The sequence below is a fragment of the Protomyctophum parallelum genome, assembly GCF_964188405.1.
Source record: "Protomyctophum parallelum genome assembly, chromosome: 5".
Lineage (NCBI taxonomy): Eukaryota > Metazoa > Chordata > Actinopteri > Myctophiformes > Myctophidae > Protomyctophum > Protomyctophum parallelum.
This window is the reverse complement of record NC_139702.1, coordinates 5,886,696-5,905,545: the sequence shown is the minus strand read 5'-3', so window position 1 is coordinate 5,905,545 and position 18,850 is coordinate 5,886,696. Positions and strand designations below refer to the sequence as shown.

The window sequence follows — 18,850 nt, the reverse complement described above, 5'->3', positions numbered from 1 at the left end:
GCATTCATCCTCCTGCTTGCTTGCTTGCTGCTGCTTTATTGTATACTGTGCGCTGCTGTATACAAAGCGCTCACCCACCTCCACCCCAGCTACCACCTGTCGTTTTGGATCTACTGTTTAGGTACGGGGGATTCAGAGTCCCTATGGTCGGGACTGAAGCGCTTGACCTGAGTACCTAAAAATCCGATCCAATACATCGCCAAACCATAATAAATATATTGCATTGATTATCTTATATTCAATAAATATATATATTACATCCTCCTTGAGTTGTCTGACTGAACCTATGTGAAACAGACAAACAGTGTTTTTTCTAGTTCAGGCGGTTTACATGAACTACTCATTTGATGAAGGTAATGGACTGCCGAGAAGATAAGTGAGGACATCCATGAGTAATAGGCCTTTTTTTGATATTCAGCTATAGTGTGGGTTTTTGTCCTAACACAAACATTAAATGCCGTTGACAATGAATGGAGAATTTACGTCATGTGTGTCTGAGCAAATCGGCTATTTTGTCCTAACACAAACATTAAATCAGAGATCTCTGCTTACCAATACACCGGGGACTTCTAAATTAAATGTATAGGGCAAGAACAGTTATACTATCCCAAAAAGGTGCGAGACTATTTCAGCGGTGAAGGGATAACGGGCTGAGATAGCGTCAAACCTCTGCATGCATTATACTAGCTCTCCAGGGGAAAACTCCATGTGGATAAAGGGTGCATGTGATTGTCTACACTCTACACCTTCCCCAGGCCAACAGCCAAAGAGACCACAGTGTACTGTATGGGGGAATTGAGATAAAAATGAGGAAGGATTAAAAAGAAGACACGCAGCTTTTCTCAGTTGCTGGTCTTGGCTTGCCCCTGGGGTCTGTAGAAAGCTACAGTATGTAATGTAGCTCTACCAGCTGCTAGTTGTAAAGGAGCATATTAAAAGCTTATTTCTGCTACAGTAACAGAACTGTAGAAATTATTGTTGAGTTTGGGAGAGAAGTGCCAAATTACTTCTATTACAGCAAATTAGGTTGACCAAGAGAGCTCACAGTTTAGGGGAGTAGTTGTGGAGAGAGGATGGGTGACACGTATTGTACACAGTAGCATGGGCTGGATGGAAGATTAATGTATCATGCCGCACTAGTCTTATGGTGCCAATGTGCATCTCTCAAGTTTGGGGGTAATTAGCAAACTGCATGAATGGAGACAGGTGCCATTTAGAGTACTACTTCCCCCAGGCAGCCATGCATGGTTTATGAACATTGTCACTAAAGGCCTGGTGCTTGTCTGCGTACCACACACATGCATGTGCGCACACACAGAATATGCTATTGCGGTGGTATGACACGGCCATATGCACTGAAGTAAATCAGTCTTAGCACAAACGATTTAGTAACAGAACAAAGTGACACTATTGTTTTATGTTCTATGATACATAGATCGCGGTTCATTAGATTTGATATTCAAACAGCGTAGGACCCCGTCGGCACAGGCCCCTAATTATCTATGTAATATGCCGATAAGATCAAATTTAAGGAGCCTTCCCAGACTTTGGCTGTAGTCCAGAGTTGTGTTAGCCAGGCTATAAAAATTGACCAATAAGGATGAATTAACACTCCAGGTTTTAGCTGTGTAAATCTATCCCCATCCAGACTGATTTGAAATGGAGGGCTAAGATGTCCTCCAGTAAACCCATGGAGTCTCTTCAACACTCCAAAACACCACCTGGTGGGCTTTAACGTAATAATCCATTTTAACCCATTCTGAACGGAAACCCATTTTGGTGTTAGCATCATGTTATGCTTTAGCTATTGAAAAATAGCAGATCTACAAGCTCATAGCGCGCCACCGAGTGGCGCGCTACGAGCTTGTAGGTCTGCTATTTTTGAAAAATCGAAGAACGACTGACATTTTTTATAATCTGATCTCAGGTCAGAATGGGTTAATCAGACCAGTGTGTGTCCAGTGGAAACCTCGTATGAATCTGATCTCAGGTCAGAATGGGTTAATTTGAAATAGAGTGATGCTGGCCTGTGAACTGAAGGGCTAGTTTTACCCCCAAAAAATGTTTTTAATCCGTCTTAAGCACTTAAACCCTGCACTTGATAGACTGGAGAGCCACAGGGGTCTATAGCCAACCAGGTCCACGTCGTCCACTCCCTTTTTCCCCTTTTCACCAAAGCTCTTCACTGAAAATAGCCGATCTACAAGCTCACAACGTGCCGCAATGTGACACGTTGTGAGCTTGTATTTTTCGATTAGCTAGTATTAGCCCCAGAATAAGGGACACTATAGGGTCCATGTGTCTGAAGCAGGATCTTAACCCCTTTTGGTGTTTTAAACATTATGTTATAATTTAGCTATTGAAAAATAGCAAGATCTACAAGCTCATAGCGCGCCACCGAGTGGCGCGATACGAGCTTGTAGGTCTGCTATTTTTGAAAAATTGTGAAAATAAGATTTTTTTTTTAATTTTGAGGTCAGGCCTAAATGGGTTAAAGTATTCATAACTCCAGGTACAAAATTAACCCATTCTGAACGGGCACCCATTTTGGTGTTAGCATCATGTTATGCTTTAGCTATTTAAAAATAGCAGATCTACAAGCTCATATCGCGCCACCGAGTGGCGCGATACGAGCTTGTTGGTCTGCTATTTTTGAAAAAACGACTGACATTTTTTTAGAATCTGATCTCAGGTCAGAATGGGTTCGTCAGACCAGTGTGTGTCCGGCGGAAACCTCGTATGAATCTGATCTCAGGTCAGAATGAATTTTTTTGTGTAAAGAATTACCTGCTTATACCCTATTCCTACACATCAACACCACCTGGAAAATGAAATGAAGTCACCACCAGGGACTGGCTTCTTGTTTCTGATATTGATCTTTTTCAGAGGCGTTTTGTTAGTTCTGTCTGGAAGACTCCAAGGTGCCAACGTGTCAATCATCTTGACCGCCGGTCCGCCGTGCAGGCCAGATATCTCCCAATGCACAGAAGTCATTTTGGCGGTCGGATCAGAGATTATATCGTTGTCCATGAAGGCCGGTAGACCTTCACTGGGTAGAATTTGTAAAAATGGTGCATGTATACCGTATGTACTGTACATTGCTGTTAGGCAGAAACCTTGTATTAAGATCCTGAGGCCGATTCTATGAATGCCTATGTGTGTGTGTGTGTGTGTGTGTGTGTGTGTGTGTGTGTGTGTGTGTGTGTGTGTGTGTGTGTGTGTGTGTGTGTGTGTGTGTGTGTGTGTGTGTGTGTACAGCTAATCTCTGGCACCGTTAACCTGGTCGATGCCACATTTTTTACACACATTGCCAACAATGAACCTCTGCCCAAAAATGTCCAGAACGGCCAGTTATAGCACCACCAGGCCCGTTTTGAACAAAAAGCCTCAAATCATGAGTGTGCAATTTACATGAAATCTTTCACAGACTTTCCTACGAGGCTGAGGAATATATCCCACCCTTTTCACATTAGCCTGTTATAGCGCCACCAACAGGTGATTTTTTTGCAACAAAATGCTGAATATTACATTTAAATTGCACATTTTGTGGAGTGGCTTCTTCATTATTATTATGATTTTCCTACTAGGCTGAGGAATATATCCCACCCTTTTCACATTGGCGCCACCAGGAGGCCACATACCTGCCCTGGTGGAGACCTGTGCCCCGACCTTTATCTAGTTCAACCTTTTTCACACACTTTTTAAGTGGTGCAACCACTTCTACATCCAGCAATGTCCGCCTGTATCATGTATCTTGTATCATGTATCATGAGCACGAGTGGTGTGCGCATGCGTGAAATTGGAACGAGAGAAGTATGTGACATGGCTGCCACCTGCTGGACGCAAACGATACAGAGAAGAAATTTGAACGATACAGAGAACCAATAGACGGGAGTTGCACCACTTGGTTCACACTGGTGTGATTTTTTTAAATGTTCAAAAATAGCAGATGTACAAGCACGCAGCACAGCACAAAGTGATGTGCCGTGAGCTTGTCTGCTATTTTTGAATAGCCAAAACAGAGATGCTTTCCCGGTTTTACTACTACTTTTTATGCCGTTTCCGTAAATGAAAGCCCAACCTTGTCACACAGCAGTGTCACACAAAAGTAGCGACAAAACAACAGCCGATCGACAGGCTCACAATGGGTCGCACAAGTTGGGACGTTGTAGACTAGCTGTTCTAACATTTGAAACCAGTGAAAAATATCAACAAACGCTTGTGATTTATATAACTACATTGGATCCATTGGAACACACACAGGTTATTTATTTCCCATTTCCTGAAAAGTAACATGTCACTGTCATATGGACAGCATGGTCATATGGACATACAAACATACACATCGACAGGAAACGCATGCAGGGCACCAACCTGCTCAATGGAATTAAGCAGCTCTAGGGGTTAAGTGTCTTGCTCAAGGACCTTCTGATTCCAAGGCTGCCGCGAGCCACTGCCTCCCATGTGTGTGTGAACAGTGTTATGAATACAGTGTCACACAGCCTAGTAAAGGTTACGGCAATTATGTCAAGTTGGATATAGCGCTGGATTGTAAGATGAATGCATAGTCAATGCTGCTACAGTCACTATATGCATGGGCACTGTTGACAATAAAATGCTGATATGGAAATTCTGATTAAGGGTCTTAAAGGCCTCCAGTAATTTATAACTGAGCTGGGCTGCGAGCATTTCTCATTTAATCAATTTTAATCCGGGTCAAGGGGTGTCGTCACTGGGAGCACTCTCTCAACAGCCCTTAGGCATCGTGCGATGATGTATCCTCATTACAATCAAGCCAAATGACCGCAGCCGACAGGGGAAAAAAAGGAAAAAGAATGTGCCGATGATGTCTCACCTTCTGGTCGTGGCTATAGGCTAAGGCCCAGTCCTCTTGTGAGGGATGAAACATCAGGCTGAGGATGTAGAAGCTCAGTCGGTACTTCTGGTAACTGGCACCCTCATCTGAGCTGATGAGCACACTGCTCTCAAACTCCGGGTCCGTCAGCACCATAATCTGTGAGAAACAGATAAGGAGAGCAAAGGGAGAGAGACAGAGACAAAATGAGACGCCTGAGGAAAAGAGAGAAGGACCGTGTTTGCAATTGCATTTGTGTAAGCATGTATATCCCATTCTGACCTGAGATCAGATTCATATACGAGGTTTCCGCCGGACACACACTGGTCTGATGAACCCATTCTGACCTGAGATCAGATTATAAAAATGTCAGTCGCTCTTCGATTTCTTTCAAAAATAGCAGACCTACAAGCTCGTATCGCGCCACTCGGTGGCGCGATATGAGCTTGTAGATCTGCTATTTTTCAATAGCTAAAGCATAACATGATGCTAACACCAAAATGGGTGCCCGGTCATAATGGGATATACAGCGTGCATGCATATCATTTATAAGCTTATCATATGACAGGTTACGTTAAAAAGCATGCATAGATGTGAACTATGCATTTAGGAAGGAGGCAGAATGAAGGGGTATAGGACTCAAGTTAAAGGAGAATTCCATGCTAGAATGCTTTCTTACCTTTCTTACCTTTCTTTGTAGTTGTTGCGTCCCCATCAAAGAGGTCCAGGTGTTATTTTGTGGAAAAGCTCCTTATTGGCTATTCCCCCTACCATAAGCGCTCAATGAATTGCATTGAATTGAATGGGAATTGAATGGGGCTATGGGGTGTTATGCTAGTTCGCTTATTTCCATCTAAATAAGTAGTAAAGTGTGCCGCTTGGGATATTATTTACATTATGAAGAGAGGATATATACAAAATAATTATAATTTTGAGGGATGGAAATAAGCGAATTAGCACAACACCCCATAGCCCCATTCAATTCCCATTCAATTAAATGCAATTCATTTAGGGCTTATGGTAGGGGAAATAGCCAATAAGGAGCTTTTCCACAAAATAACACCTGGACCTCTTTGGTGGGGACGCAACAACTACAAATAAAGGTAAGAAAGCCTTCTAGCATGGAATTCTCCTTTAAGTGTGAGCGGAGTGGTGCATGGAAACGATAGGGAGAACAGAGAAGACAGAAAGGAGATATTAGGAGCGCGGCAGTGTCAGCAGAAACAAAACTTCCACTTGGCTAAGAGAAGTTCAGTACTACAAATTCCGTGGCTGTTCCTCTTACTCGCACAGAAAGGCACAAAGAGCACTATATATTAGACAAGGCTTACCTATGGGCCTATATAGCCTGGGTCACTGTGTGGGAGTGAGGCTTGTCATCCTGACACTTTTGTGTCATAATTAGAGGACTGCCTAGAGGCCAACTGCTGCAAATATTTTTTTACTGCCAATAGATTGTATATATCATTACGTTCACTGTAGATTTGGCTGTAAACATTTATCCATATGTCCTACTGTGCAGCTGGCTGACACTGTAGAGCCTCATTAATCCGTGTCTGAATAGTCTGCTATGGATAAGATGTATGTATGCCTACAGAATATGACGATACTTATACCTACATTTAACTATAAATATGTATTTATAGTTTTGTTTAATTTCGGTCATCATCACAAATCTTAGAGCAGTGGTTCTCATGGGGACCAGGGACCAGCCTTGGTTTAAGTCAGCTGGCTGAATCAACTTTATATTTTTTCATTAATTTTCATCCCACGATTTTTGTAACACATCTTTTCTCACCCAGTGCCAATTCCCAAGCTGTAATCACGGGCGCTACTACCACCATGCCCCTGGCTGAATCAGCTTTGGACTAGAATGAGCGTTACAAAAAGGAATGGCTTGTAATTAGTTTGCAAATCATTACTATCCCACTGAGCAACAGACAGCTATTAGACGTGCGTCTAAAAATGCGATCCTATCCTTAGATTAGACGTTGATTAGCGGTTGTTTAAACGTCTATATATCGACCGTCTACAGATAGAGATAGAGTTAGTTATAGTTAGAGATAGAGTTCATGTGGTTAAAAAGAGAAAAATAAAAACCATAATAATTCTTCAAATTAAATATAGGCTATACACTAATACATGAATAATCGGTCAATTGATCAATCAATCAAACAAACATTCTCTGTGAATGAAGCAAGTGTTGTGATTGGTTGAAAAATATCGTATCTGAGGGAAATACATCTGACGGATGTTCCAGCCCAACACTTCCGCCGATACACTCTCTGCCTTAGGTTGTGACCAGGCCTTTCTCTCTGCCTTAGGTTGTGACCAGGCCTTTCTCTCTGCCTTAGGTTCTGACCAGGCATTTCTTTCTGCCTTAGGCTGTGACCAGGCCTTTCTCTCTGCCTTAGGTTCTGACCAGGCTATTCTCCCTGCCTTAGGTTGTAACCAGGCCTTTCTCTCTGCCTTAGGCTGTGACCAGGCCTTTCTCTCTGCCTTAGGTTCTGACCAGGCCTTTCTCCCTGCCTTAGGCTGTGACCAGGCCTTTCTCTCTGCCTTAGGTTCTGACCAGGCCTTTCTCCCTGCCTTAGGCTGTGACCAGGCCTTTCTCTCTGCCTTAGGCTGTGACCAGGCATTTCTCTCTGCCTTAGGCTGTGACCAGGCTATTCTCCCTGCCTTAGGTTGTGACCAGGCATTTCTCTCTGCCTTAGACTGTGACCAGGCTATTCTCCCTGCCTTAGGCTGTGACCAGGCTATTCTCCCTGCCTTAGGCTGTGACCAGGCCTTTCTCTCTGCCTTAGACTGTGACCAGGCATTTCTCTCTGCCTTAGACTGTGACCAGGCCTTTCTCTCTGCCTTAGGTTGTGACCAGGCCTTTCTCTCTGCCTTAGGCTGTGACCAGGCCTTTCTCTCTGCCTTAGGCTGTGACCAGGCATTTCTCTCTGCCTTAGGTTGTGACCAGGCTATTCTCCCTGCCTTAGACTGTGACCAGGCCTTTCTCTCTGCCTTAGGCTGTGACCAGGCATTTCTCTCTGCCTTAGGTTCTGACCAGGCTATTCTCCCTGCCTTAGGCTGTGACCAGGCCTTTCTCTCTGCCTTAGGCTGTGACCAGGCTATTCTCCCTGCCTTAGGCTGTGACCAGGCTATTCTCCCTGCCTTAGGCTGTGACCAGGCTATTCTCTCTGCCTTAGGTTGTGACCAGGCTATTCTCTCTGCCTTAGACTGTGACCAGGCCTTTCTCTCTGCCTTAGGCTGTGACCAGGCCTTTCTCTCTGCCTTAGGCTGTGACCAGGCTATTCTCCCTGCCTTAGGCTGTGACCAGGCTATTCTCTCTGCCTTAGGTTGTGACCAGGCTATTCTCCCTGCCTTAGGTTGTGACCAGGCTATTCTCCCTGCCTTAGGTTGTGACCAGGCTATTCTCCCTGCCTTAGGCTGTGACCAGGCCTTTCTCTCTGCCTTAGGCTGTGACCAGGCTATTCTCCCTGCCTTAGGCTGTGACCAGGCCTTTCTCTCTGCCTTAGGCTGTGACCAGGCTTTTCTCTCTGCCTTAGGTTGTGACCAGGCCTTTCTCTCTGCCTTAGGCTGTGACCAGGCTATTCTCCCTGCCTTAGGTTGTGACCAGGCCTTTCTCTCTGCCTTAGGCTGTGACCAGGCATTTCTCTCTGCCTTAGGTTGTGACCAGGCCTTTCTCTCTGCCTTAGGCTGTGACCAGGCCTTTCTCTCTGCCTTAAGCTGTGACCAGGCTATTCTCTCTGCCTTAGGTTGTGACCAGGCATTTCTCTCTGCCTTAGGCTGTGACCAGGAATTTCTCTCTGCCTTAGGCTGTGACCAGGCCTTTCTCTCTGCCTTAGGTTGTGACCAGGAATTTCTCTCTGCCTTACTTGTGACCAGGCTTTTATCTTCTATACACTCTCTGCCATAGGTTGTGACCAGGCTTTTCTTTTCGCAGATGAGTAAGGCTGGGTGGGAGTGAGGCTATCAGATATTAAAGTTTTTATTCTTTTGCTAAAAAGCCCTAAATAGATTGAATCATCGTGACATATCAACACAGCCACGAAAAAAAAGAAAAGTTTTTATTTCCGGGTAGATAAGGCAGCGTTGCATTGGAGCAGTATTATTCATTAACCTTATATCTGGATCAGCCTTATGTTCACTCAACTCAATCACAAACATTCAAACATTCTGATCTGGCCTTGATGAGCACCACCGTATGTCTCTGAGCTATACGCCCCCTCGACACGTCTAGGTCACTTAGATATTCTGACCACAATGCCTCTGTGCCATCTGGTTATCAAACTACAGCACCCACAGGCTACCTCTGTAAGCAGAATGGGATTATTATGGGTATCCCTCCTGCCCACGCCCCAAACGGCTGTATTTTCCTCTCCTCAACTGGATTTGAATTGGAAAAAAGCAGCACATTCATCACTGACAGAAATACCACCCCTCTTTCCAGAGTTTTAGCCAGGATCCCGCCCTGCTAGTGATTTAGATAAATAGTTTTTCATTAGAAGCCAATAAACAGGCCGCGGAATCTCCATCAAGATTTCTCATTGGCCCAGTTCTTCCATTCATTATCCATCACAAAAAGAACACCAAACCCTCCCTATTTCTTCCAGTGTCTTATAGGGCCTTGTCAGATATAATTTACGTCTTTTAAACGCAAATCATAATAGTGTAATATTGTAGAAAGTGACAGAGTCTATTATAAGTCGGAAATTGCATTTTTCGCCTTGCTTTCTCTAGGTCTCTGGGAAAGTAAAACTGTTGTGAGTCCTTGAAGAGTTTTACTATTTCAGTACACGTCACTAAGCGCCGCGGTAATGTAAGGTTGGCTGGCAAAGATAATGTATGAATGGTATCATGGATTTCACATTACAATTCACCCTTTCTTATGCATTATGAAGGTCATGCTCTCTTTTATATATGACCCAGACCTTTGGTTGCTGCACTTTCAGCTCATCTCCTTTCAGAACCATATTCACAAAGGCTCACAATGTCCCCATTTCATACCGCAAATAGGTTCTACTCAAAGTATTGTCTGGCCGCAAGGCTATCCTTCACAACCGAATAAAAGCCAGGAGAGATGCAATATGTCCTCAACCAAGGCATTAAGCCTAACAATGCTGTCTGTCTTCTGTGACACTTTAGACAGACAACGTTGTTAGTCTAATGCTTACACAGAATTTATGTGATTAGCAATCACTTTTCCATGAGCAATTGCAAGGTTGTCAGCGCTGCAGTAACCATTTTCTCTCGTGACTGCTAAAATAATACCCCCCAAAAAACGTAATTACTCACCAAACTCGCAAGGCTTCAATTGAAAGCACAGGCAAGGAGTGATTAAGACTCGCCTCAGCAGCCGTCTGTGAGTCAGCGAGGATGGAAGGGAGTGAGGTGAGTAACAATGTGGAATCGATATAGCCTTTGGAGGCATAACCTTTGCGTGATATCACTCTAATGTTGAGCTAAAGATAGGCTGGAGCGTGCACTGGAGCTATAGAACCTAATATTGCCTGTATCTTTTTGCAATTACTGCTGCTGTGAATGGACCAAAAATCTCAGAGAAGAGAAGAGGACACCCACCATCTAATGAATCATGTCAAGCTCAGATCAATTGGTCTTTGACACCTTGGGTCAGTATAGCCTTCAGTCAGTGGGAAAAGGCTTACTATCGGTGTCTGAAGACTCAATCACAAAGACATTTCGTCTATTTAATCTAAAAAAAGGACACTGCAGTGTACAAATGTACAAAGGAAGTAAAATGGACCCTTACAAGTCAATGTGGGTACATGTGTAGAGACTGTAGACTCTTGGGAGTTACAAAACAGATACATTAACACTTAAGGATTTTACTGGGAGAGCCATCAGGGCGCTGCAGGGACCCTGGCTGCGCATGTCCAGAAGATTCATGAAGGGTGTCATTTTTAAAAGCTTTGAGCGAAATGCCACCACCATCATTCAAATCTATAATGTGCTGCTTTAAAAGGTCACAATTTAAACTTTTCCTTAGACTGATTAAGTGAAATACTTCTGAGTAACTCTGCATAATGTTCTCACAGAGCTACCAACCTGCACACATTTTGTGTACCAACCACGCAATTCTAGGTGTCTATACGCCTAGAATTGCGTGGTTGGTACACAAAATGTGTGCAGGTTGGCAGCTCTGTACAGCATGTTCATGGTGCACAGACAGGACACAGGATATGGATTCCTGTGTTGCATGTCAACCGGTCATAATAGTGAGCTACTGTTGTGACATTACTGGGCTGCCTCTTGTGACATGCTATTGTGTTCTTCTTCTGTGCAAGAGTTCGCTCATCCACCCATGCAAATCTCACGTTGAAATAATGAGATAGGAGATAAGGTCAGGTGTGTGTATGGTGTGTGGTGTGTGTGTGTACGCGCGTCCATGTGTGCGTGCGTGCGTGCGTGCGTGTGTGCGTGAGTGCACTCTGTAGTGTATACGCATAGTTTCATTATGTAGATAGTCCACTGTTAGACAGATGTTAGGTACTTAGCTTACATAAAGATTATTGATGTCAATTCTATGTATTTGATTACCATGTGTTGTTCCGCTTACTGTAAATCGCTCTGGATTAAGAGCGTCTGCACCCATGCAGATTTCACATTGAAATAATGAGATAGGAGATAAGGTCAGGTGTGTGTGTGTGTGTGTGTGTGTGTGTGTGTGTGTGTGTGTGTGTGTGTGTGTGTGTGTGTGTGTGTGTGTGTGTGTGTGTGTGTGTGTGTGTGTGTGTGTTGTAACCCTAAGGCAGGGGTCGGCAACCGGCAACCGCCACTAGGGGAGTGCTCAAGAGCCGCAAGCGGCTCTTGAGCACTCCCCTAGTGGCTCCCTGTAGCATTACAAAAAAATCTATGAAAATGTATAATGTTTATTTTTTCACATTTTTATTTTTCATTTATGGTTTCTGTAGGAGGCCAAACGTGACAGAAACATTCTTAAGTTTCCCAATTTTGTAAAAATGTGTAGAATAAATATTATGATGGATTGTCTGTATGCTTAATCTGCAGTAGGCTATAGCCCTGAAACATGACTGTCAGTCATGACGCAACAGCAGCCTGTTTTACGCAATCGCAGTCCATAAACATTCCGATTTAAAATATAAAGTCCTCGACACATGTGCCACGGGAGTTAGAAATTTGCTGGTACAGCGATTAGCATTGCTGCATCCCGCGTTGTTTAATAAAAAGCATTTTTATCCGAGCGCCCCTTTTCTCAAACGGGGTTGGGAAACAGTTGCACACCGGGTGGGGGCGCGTAGTTGAAAGCCAATGGCAAAATAACAGCTCGGATAAAAAAGCTTTTTATTAAACAACGCGGGATGCAGCAATGCTAATCGCTGTACCAGCAACATTCTAACACCCGTGGCACATGTGGCGAGTACTTTATATTTGGAATCTGAATGTTTATGTACACGTTTACAATGTAAATGTAGCGATTGCGTAAAACAGGCTGCAGTTGCATGACGCACCATGGCTAAATCTGCAGTGACAAACTATCAAACAATAAATAAAACGTGGCAAGCCATTCACAGACGGAAAACATGGAATGCTCTTCCAGACAATTATGTGAACATGAAGAAACTCGCATCTGGAGTATTATCCATCTTTGGATCAACGTACTTTTGTGAGCAGATATTCTCAAACATGAACTACATTAAATCCAAATACCGCACACGCCTCACCGATGAGAGCTTGCGATCGTGTGTGAAGATTAAAGTGACATTTTACGTGCCCAATGTTGAGAAGCTCTCCAGCGATGTCCACACACAGAAATCACATTAAACGGGTAAGAACACAATGCAAAAAACATGGCATAATAATGGAGGGTGCGTTGACTGCGTTCGGAAATGCGCACCGCGGGAGCGCACTCGCCTATTAGTTTGCATTGCACAGTGCACTCAGTGCGCTATTTCCGAACGGGCTTAAACCATAGCGCACTTTTTATTTTGATAGATAGGCTAATATCCACTTGCAGCCCTGTTGTCTTCATTATATAAGCATTTTAAGGCTTAAAAATCTTTTGCGGCTCCAGGTAGATTTTGAATTAATTTTTTTGGTTGAAAATGGCTCATTCAACATCTTGGGTTGCCGACCCCTGCCCTAAGGTATATATACAGGGGGATTGTTCCTTTAACTGTGTTGGCGGGCTGAGTCTGGGACGAGGAGTATTATGGGATATCTTGTGTTTACTGTCTGTTCTGGTGTGCAGGGAAGCGGTCGCATTATAAGAGGAAGAGAGATACTACTTTGTTGTTCACTACGGAGGTTGGATACGAGGAGTATTATGGGATATCTTATGTTTACTTGGTGTTCTGGTGTGCAGGGAAGCGGTCGCATTATAAGAGGAAGAGAGATACTACTTTGTTGTTCACTACGGAGGTTGGATACAGAATTAGAACCCTGGCTGATCACGTTTGTCCTTTTTTAATTATTATTTTGTTTATTAAATCACCAGTTCTGCAACACGGACTCCTTTTCCTTGTCAGCATAGCAAGAAAGCATAAGGATTATTCCGGAGAGTAGAGACACGGTGGTTATAGGATTATGTGGTTGTGTGTGTGTGTGTGTGTGTGTGTGTGTGTGTGTGTGTGTGTGTGTGTGTGTGTGTGTGTGTGCGTGCGTGCGTACCTTGACCTTCACTAGCTCCCGATCAAACAAAGAATCCATTTCAAAACACTCCTAATCACCTACAAAGCACTAAACAACCTGGCTCCTCCATCCCTCTGCGGTCTCCTCAAATGTCATGTCCCCTCCCGCCACCCTCAGGTCTGGTGATGCAAGCCTCCCCGAGACCTACATACTGTACGTGGCCGGGGCGACAGAGCTTTTGCCTTTGCTGCCCCAACCGTATATCTCAGAGTACCGTACTGTACCGTGAAAGTCAATAGATATGCTTTCATTTCAGAGGATAAATTCACCAGGGTTCATTTTGAGTAGCAATACACAAAAAGGTAACATTTTCTCCCAAATGCACATCTAGCCCTGTGCTGTAGCATTCTCTTCTAGGCAAGTTAGCTTTACTACAGTAGTTTGCTCCTCGGGGGAATCAATAATGTTCATCTTGTCTTACAAACTCTTAAATAACACTATTGAGCCAACCATTAAAACAACCATTAATTTGTGCATGAAGTGTTACAGTAAATGGCTTTATATTATGAATAGTATCGTAATATTTACGATACAATCTCCATGTATCTTCAGCTCTTTGGGTGTGTTCGGATAGGCACAGTGAGCGCAGTACCAAAACAAACTAATAGGCGAGTGCACTCCCAGACAGTCTCAGTGTGCATTTCTGAACGCACCCTTTATAAACAGAAAATGCATATTTATTTAACCAAAAAATATAACTTACACTACATATTACTGGGCCTTCAAATACTGTACTTTTCTAACAGACGGAAGGCAATACTACGGACCTTTTTACTTTTGGAAAATAATATTGAAGAAACTGTTAACAGCGTGGGTGATTAGATGTATTCTGGATTGCCTCTCGTCTTGATTGTTTGAACATGACATCATGTGCCACTATATGCTCAATAACAGGCTTGATAAAGCCCAAAACATATTGATACCGGTTACTTGATTTGTTATCGAGTTTGTTCAGGTATCGGGAATCAAACTCCATGCCTAGAAATATGATGGTGTCCCGCGCCTAACATAGCAGATCTACAAGCTCGCAAAGCATCTCATCACGACACATCGTGAGCTTGTAGATCTGCTACTTTTACCCTACGGACAGCAGTAAATCAGGCTCAATGCTGACCTGGTGTGGCAGCTCTATTTCAAATGAAGTTGTTTAGGTTCACCATCACTGATCGGAGCCGACATTTTGACTCTCTCCATGAGATTAGGTGTTAAGAAGCCAGTGATGGCTGATCAGATTGTTATCCATAAGCTAACCCTAAAGTTCTGCCTTTATTGAAAGTTATCCAACTATCTGTCCAGTGTATGATAATGGCTTAACCTTCTGGAGAGTTCAGCTGATGTGACATTTATTTATTCTTTGCTTTGCCTTCCAAATGGAGCAGTCCAGCCTTATTGTCACAGGATATAGAGCACCTCAGATCTGCATCTGTTTAACTTTAACACTGACTCATCTCAGGAGGTCACCTGAGGGAATGTTGTTGCATTTTCAACATTAAACTTTATTTCCTCGCCCTGCTCAGTAGTCAGTAATTACACTACAGCACACCATTGTTATACAAAATATAATTTACTATGGCTGGAATTATGCCAAGTCTTTTCAAACTTCAAATGGCATCTATAATAGTATCTTGCAAGCTATACAGGTATAAAGATAGAAATTGCATGGCTTTTGCAGAACCATGCATTCATGTTTTGATGTGCTGGAGATCAAAAGAAGGATAATTGTTTTTAATATGTACACTTTTTCTTCTTCATTTCAACAGCACTAACATTGTATAAAAGTATCGTCTCATTTCAACGATCAGTCGACTCTGTAAGTGTTCCTCCTAATGGTCTGAAATTGCTGTTATTGCGACTTCAGGTCACAGTTACTATGAAAACGTGCAGGAAGCATAATATGTAAGGCTTGCATCCGTAATGCTTGCATCACGCTCTTCATGTAATGCTGCTGCTGCACACACACACACACACACACAGCACACGGATGACACGTTTTGCCACTACACACTGCCACCGCCCACTCCAAAAAGTGTCAGCTACAACAGTGGAGCTCTAAGTCTAAACCAGGAAATGTCGCAACAGGGCTTTTGCTTATTCCTTCTAAATCTCTGTATATAAAATATAGCTAACTCGTCGAATCTCTTAGTTACGTCAATATTGTTCTTATAAAATAGTTGGTTTGTGCCTAAGTATTAAGATCATAAAGATCGCTTTTGTCTTTGCTGACAGGCACTCAAAAGGCACTCAAATGAGATGTTCACGTCCTGTATAAGTACACTTAGAACTAGTGTTGACTACAAGTGGCTCTTATTTTGATGAGGACGTTTCTGCACAGGAAGTCCGTTTCAGTTGTAAACAAGCTACGATGGATGAGCTGTCAAAGTGCTAGTCGCCACGTTAGTGACCACAGGCTGTTTACAATATGAAAACCATGCATGGTCAGTCACTTAAACAATGTAGGTTACACAAGTTGGAATTAAACATGGAACCTGCAGCATTAGGTGAGTAATTCATGGTGTTGGACGTTTGTGGTTGTGCTAATGATAAACGGACACCTGCTGCTAGTGGGATCCTACGACTACAAATACACTGTGCAGCTTTGCATCTTTGTATCTTTTGCATCTGCCCGTGTGAAAGCAGCATAACGTTGTGGCAGGATACAGTACGTACAGGTGCTCCTTTGAGTACTTGCCCAAAACAATAATGTGCCCCCCTGCTTACATGAGACCATTTAAAATTATATGACAGACTACTTTTAGACATTCATATCTTCACGGATGGAGAAGATACGGCCCGGGTCAGTTTCATTTTAAAACTGGGTTTAGTTTAACACAACTTTGTGAGACTATTTTCATATTTACACATTGATTGCATTTCTGCTGAGGTGAATTTATAGACAAGTATCCTCAGCTATTGCACTTCCTGGTGAGTTTGCTGTCATTGCCTTTCACTTCTGCTTCACCTTCCATCACCGTGCCTTTCACACTACCGACTTTCAAGTCATGAATACCAAACATGGTTTGATATTTACAATTCAAAATCGGGGAGTCTTCGATCCAGTGGGTGACATTACGGTTATGTCTGTGAACCCCTCACACTACAGGATACTTTGGGCAGATAATCGGTTGAGCTCAGCCTTGTATCGGGAACACACATGTCGGGAGGGGCAAGTTACTACGTCACGCTTAGCTTGCCTTCTAGTGTAGTGCCATCATTAGCACAAAATATTTGTAAAGTCCAACCACATCTGAAGGCAATAGTTTGATGTCACATATCAAATCACATTAGCCTCTAGTCTTGGTATCATTACAGTATGCACTGAATTATGATGAACATACTGTAAATACTTTTCTTACTTCTGTGTATTGAGTTGAACTAAAATCACAAATAATATGAAGTGATCCTGCATCCTCACTAAATTCAGAAAGGACGCAATCATATCACACTCCTGGGTTGGGGGTCCTGGGATGCAATACTGTACTCAGTACTGTACTCTAACGTCATTGAAGTAGGACTCATAAAATGTCCCTGGAACCCATCTAAAAGACCACCCAAATAACTGTTTTCTTTTTTTTTTTTTTTAAGGGTTGAAAATTCACCTGTCACTGTCATCCGGTCAAGGTGTTAGTTGGACAGACGTAGAGATAACTCAGGACATTAACCCATTCTGAACGGGAACCCATTTTGGTGTCAGCATCATGTCGTGCTTTAGCTATTTAAAAATAGCAGATCTACAAGCTCATATCGCGCCACCGAGCTTGTAGGTCTGCTATTTTTTTTTAAATCGACTGACATTTTTAGAATCTGATCTCAGGTCAGAATGGGTTCATCAGACCAGTGTGTGTCCAGTGGAAACCTCGTATGAATCTGATCTCAGGTCAGAATGGGTTAAATATGTCTCACCTTTCTCCTGTTAGTTGGACAGACGTAGAGATAAATCAGGACACTAAATATGTCTCACCTTTCTCCTGTTAGTTGGACAGACGTAGAGATAAATCAGGACACTAAATATGTCTCACCTTTCTCCTGTTAGTTGGACAGACGTAGAGATAACTCACTAAATATGTCTCACCTTTCTCCTGTTAGTTGGACAGACGTAGAGATAACTCAGGACACTAAATATGTCTCACCTTTCTCCTGTTAGTTGGACAGACGTAGAGATAACTCACTAAATATGTCTCACCTTTCTCCTGTTAGTTGGACAGACGTAGAGATAACTCACTAAATATGTCTCACCTTTCTCCTGTTAGTTGGACAGACGTAGAGATAACTCAGGACACTAAATATGTCTCACCTTTCTCCTGTTAGTTGGACAGACGTAGAGATAACTCACTAAATATGTCTCACCTTTCTCCTGTTAGTTGGACAGACGTAGAGATAACTCACTAAATATGTCTCACCTTTCTCCTGTTAGTTGGACAGACGTAGAGATAACTCAGGACAGTCTTGTATCCAACTTTGTCGTTCATTCTCTCATACGTGGACCCATAGTCTGTAGATCTGTGTGAAGAAAAACATTATTTCAGATTCAAGTGTGGCAAAGCTGAACACAGTCAAAGAGTTAATTTAACTGCGAGGGCCAGATACAGTACAGCAAACTCACGCAGCGCAAACAGTCAGTGGGCGCCTTTTAGTCACGTATTGTATTTGTATTTTGAACAGACATATATTAATTATTTTGATAGACAGACAGACTGTTTTTTTAGGGTTACATTTCAATGAAAAGCAAAGCTTTTGCACACCTACAAGCGACAGGTGCCTAGGAGAGGGTACGGTGCCCCAAAAATGAACAAGGAAAACAACCGCACTGTCTTCAAATGCAGTGACCACCATTTATTTACAGGGAAATAGCAACGTTTCGGCCTATGCAGACTTCATCAGGCTATCTTTAAGGGTTACATTTCAAACATTATAGGCAGCACAATCAGACAAAATGAACTAGTGGTTAGATACAGTGCATACAAAATAAGGGTGTGTGTTGAACATCTTTATTGGATGCGGACAACATCATTTATGTACCCATTTGTGTGCTGCGTTCACCTGGGAAAGCTTTGCACGACAGATATACTGAGTAGGCTGTGATGTTCCAGCTTCAGGGGCTACAGATTTCAATATGATTATACCTGATAATGTCGGCTAGATTTGTAATTGTAAATAGCTTGACTATTGCTTTCATGACATGGGAACAGCATGCTAAAGGTCATCTCTTATATCTTTGCTTTGGGTAATTATCCCATTCTGACCAGGCACCCATTTTGGTGTCGGCATCATGTTATGCTTTAGCTATTTAAAAATAGCAGATCTACAAGCTCATATCGC

The 18,850-nt window shown here is 42.9% G+C and overlaps 1 protein-coding gene across 1 annotated transcript in view; it reads right to left on the bottom strand.

Annotated features, from left to right (window-relative positions):
* The window catches only part of LOC310859584 (VPS10 domain-containing receptor SorCS3-like), a 137,307-nt gene extending 119,280 nt beyond the window's left edge, over positions 1–18,027 (bottom strand). Inside the window, exons 1-2 of the mRNA XM_083766205.1 lie at positions 17,932–18,027; positions 4,856–5,014 (exon numbers count right to left, since the gene is read on the bottom strand). Coding sequence (XP_083622331.1) covers positions 4,856–5,014; positions 17,932–18,000 — 228 coding nt within the window. The 5' untranslated portion in view covers positions 18,001–18,027. The remainder of the gene's footprint in view (positions 1–4,855; positions 5,015–17,931) is intronic.
* Between the last annotated feature and the right edge of the window lie 823 nt (positions 18,028–18,850).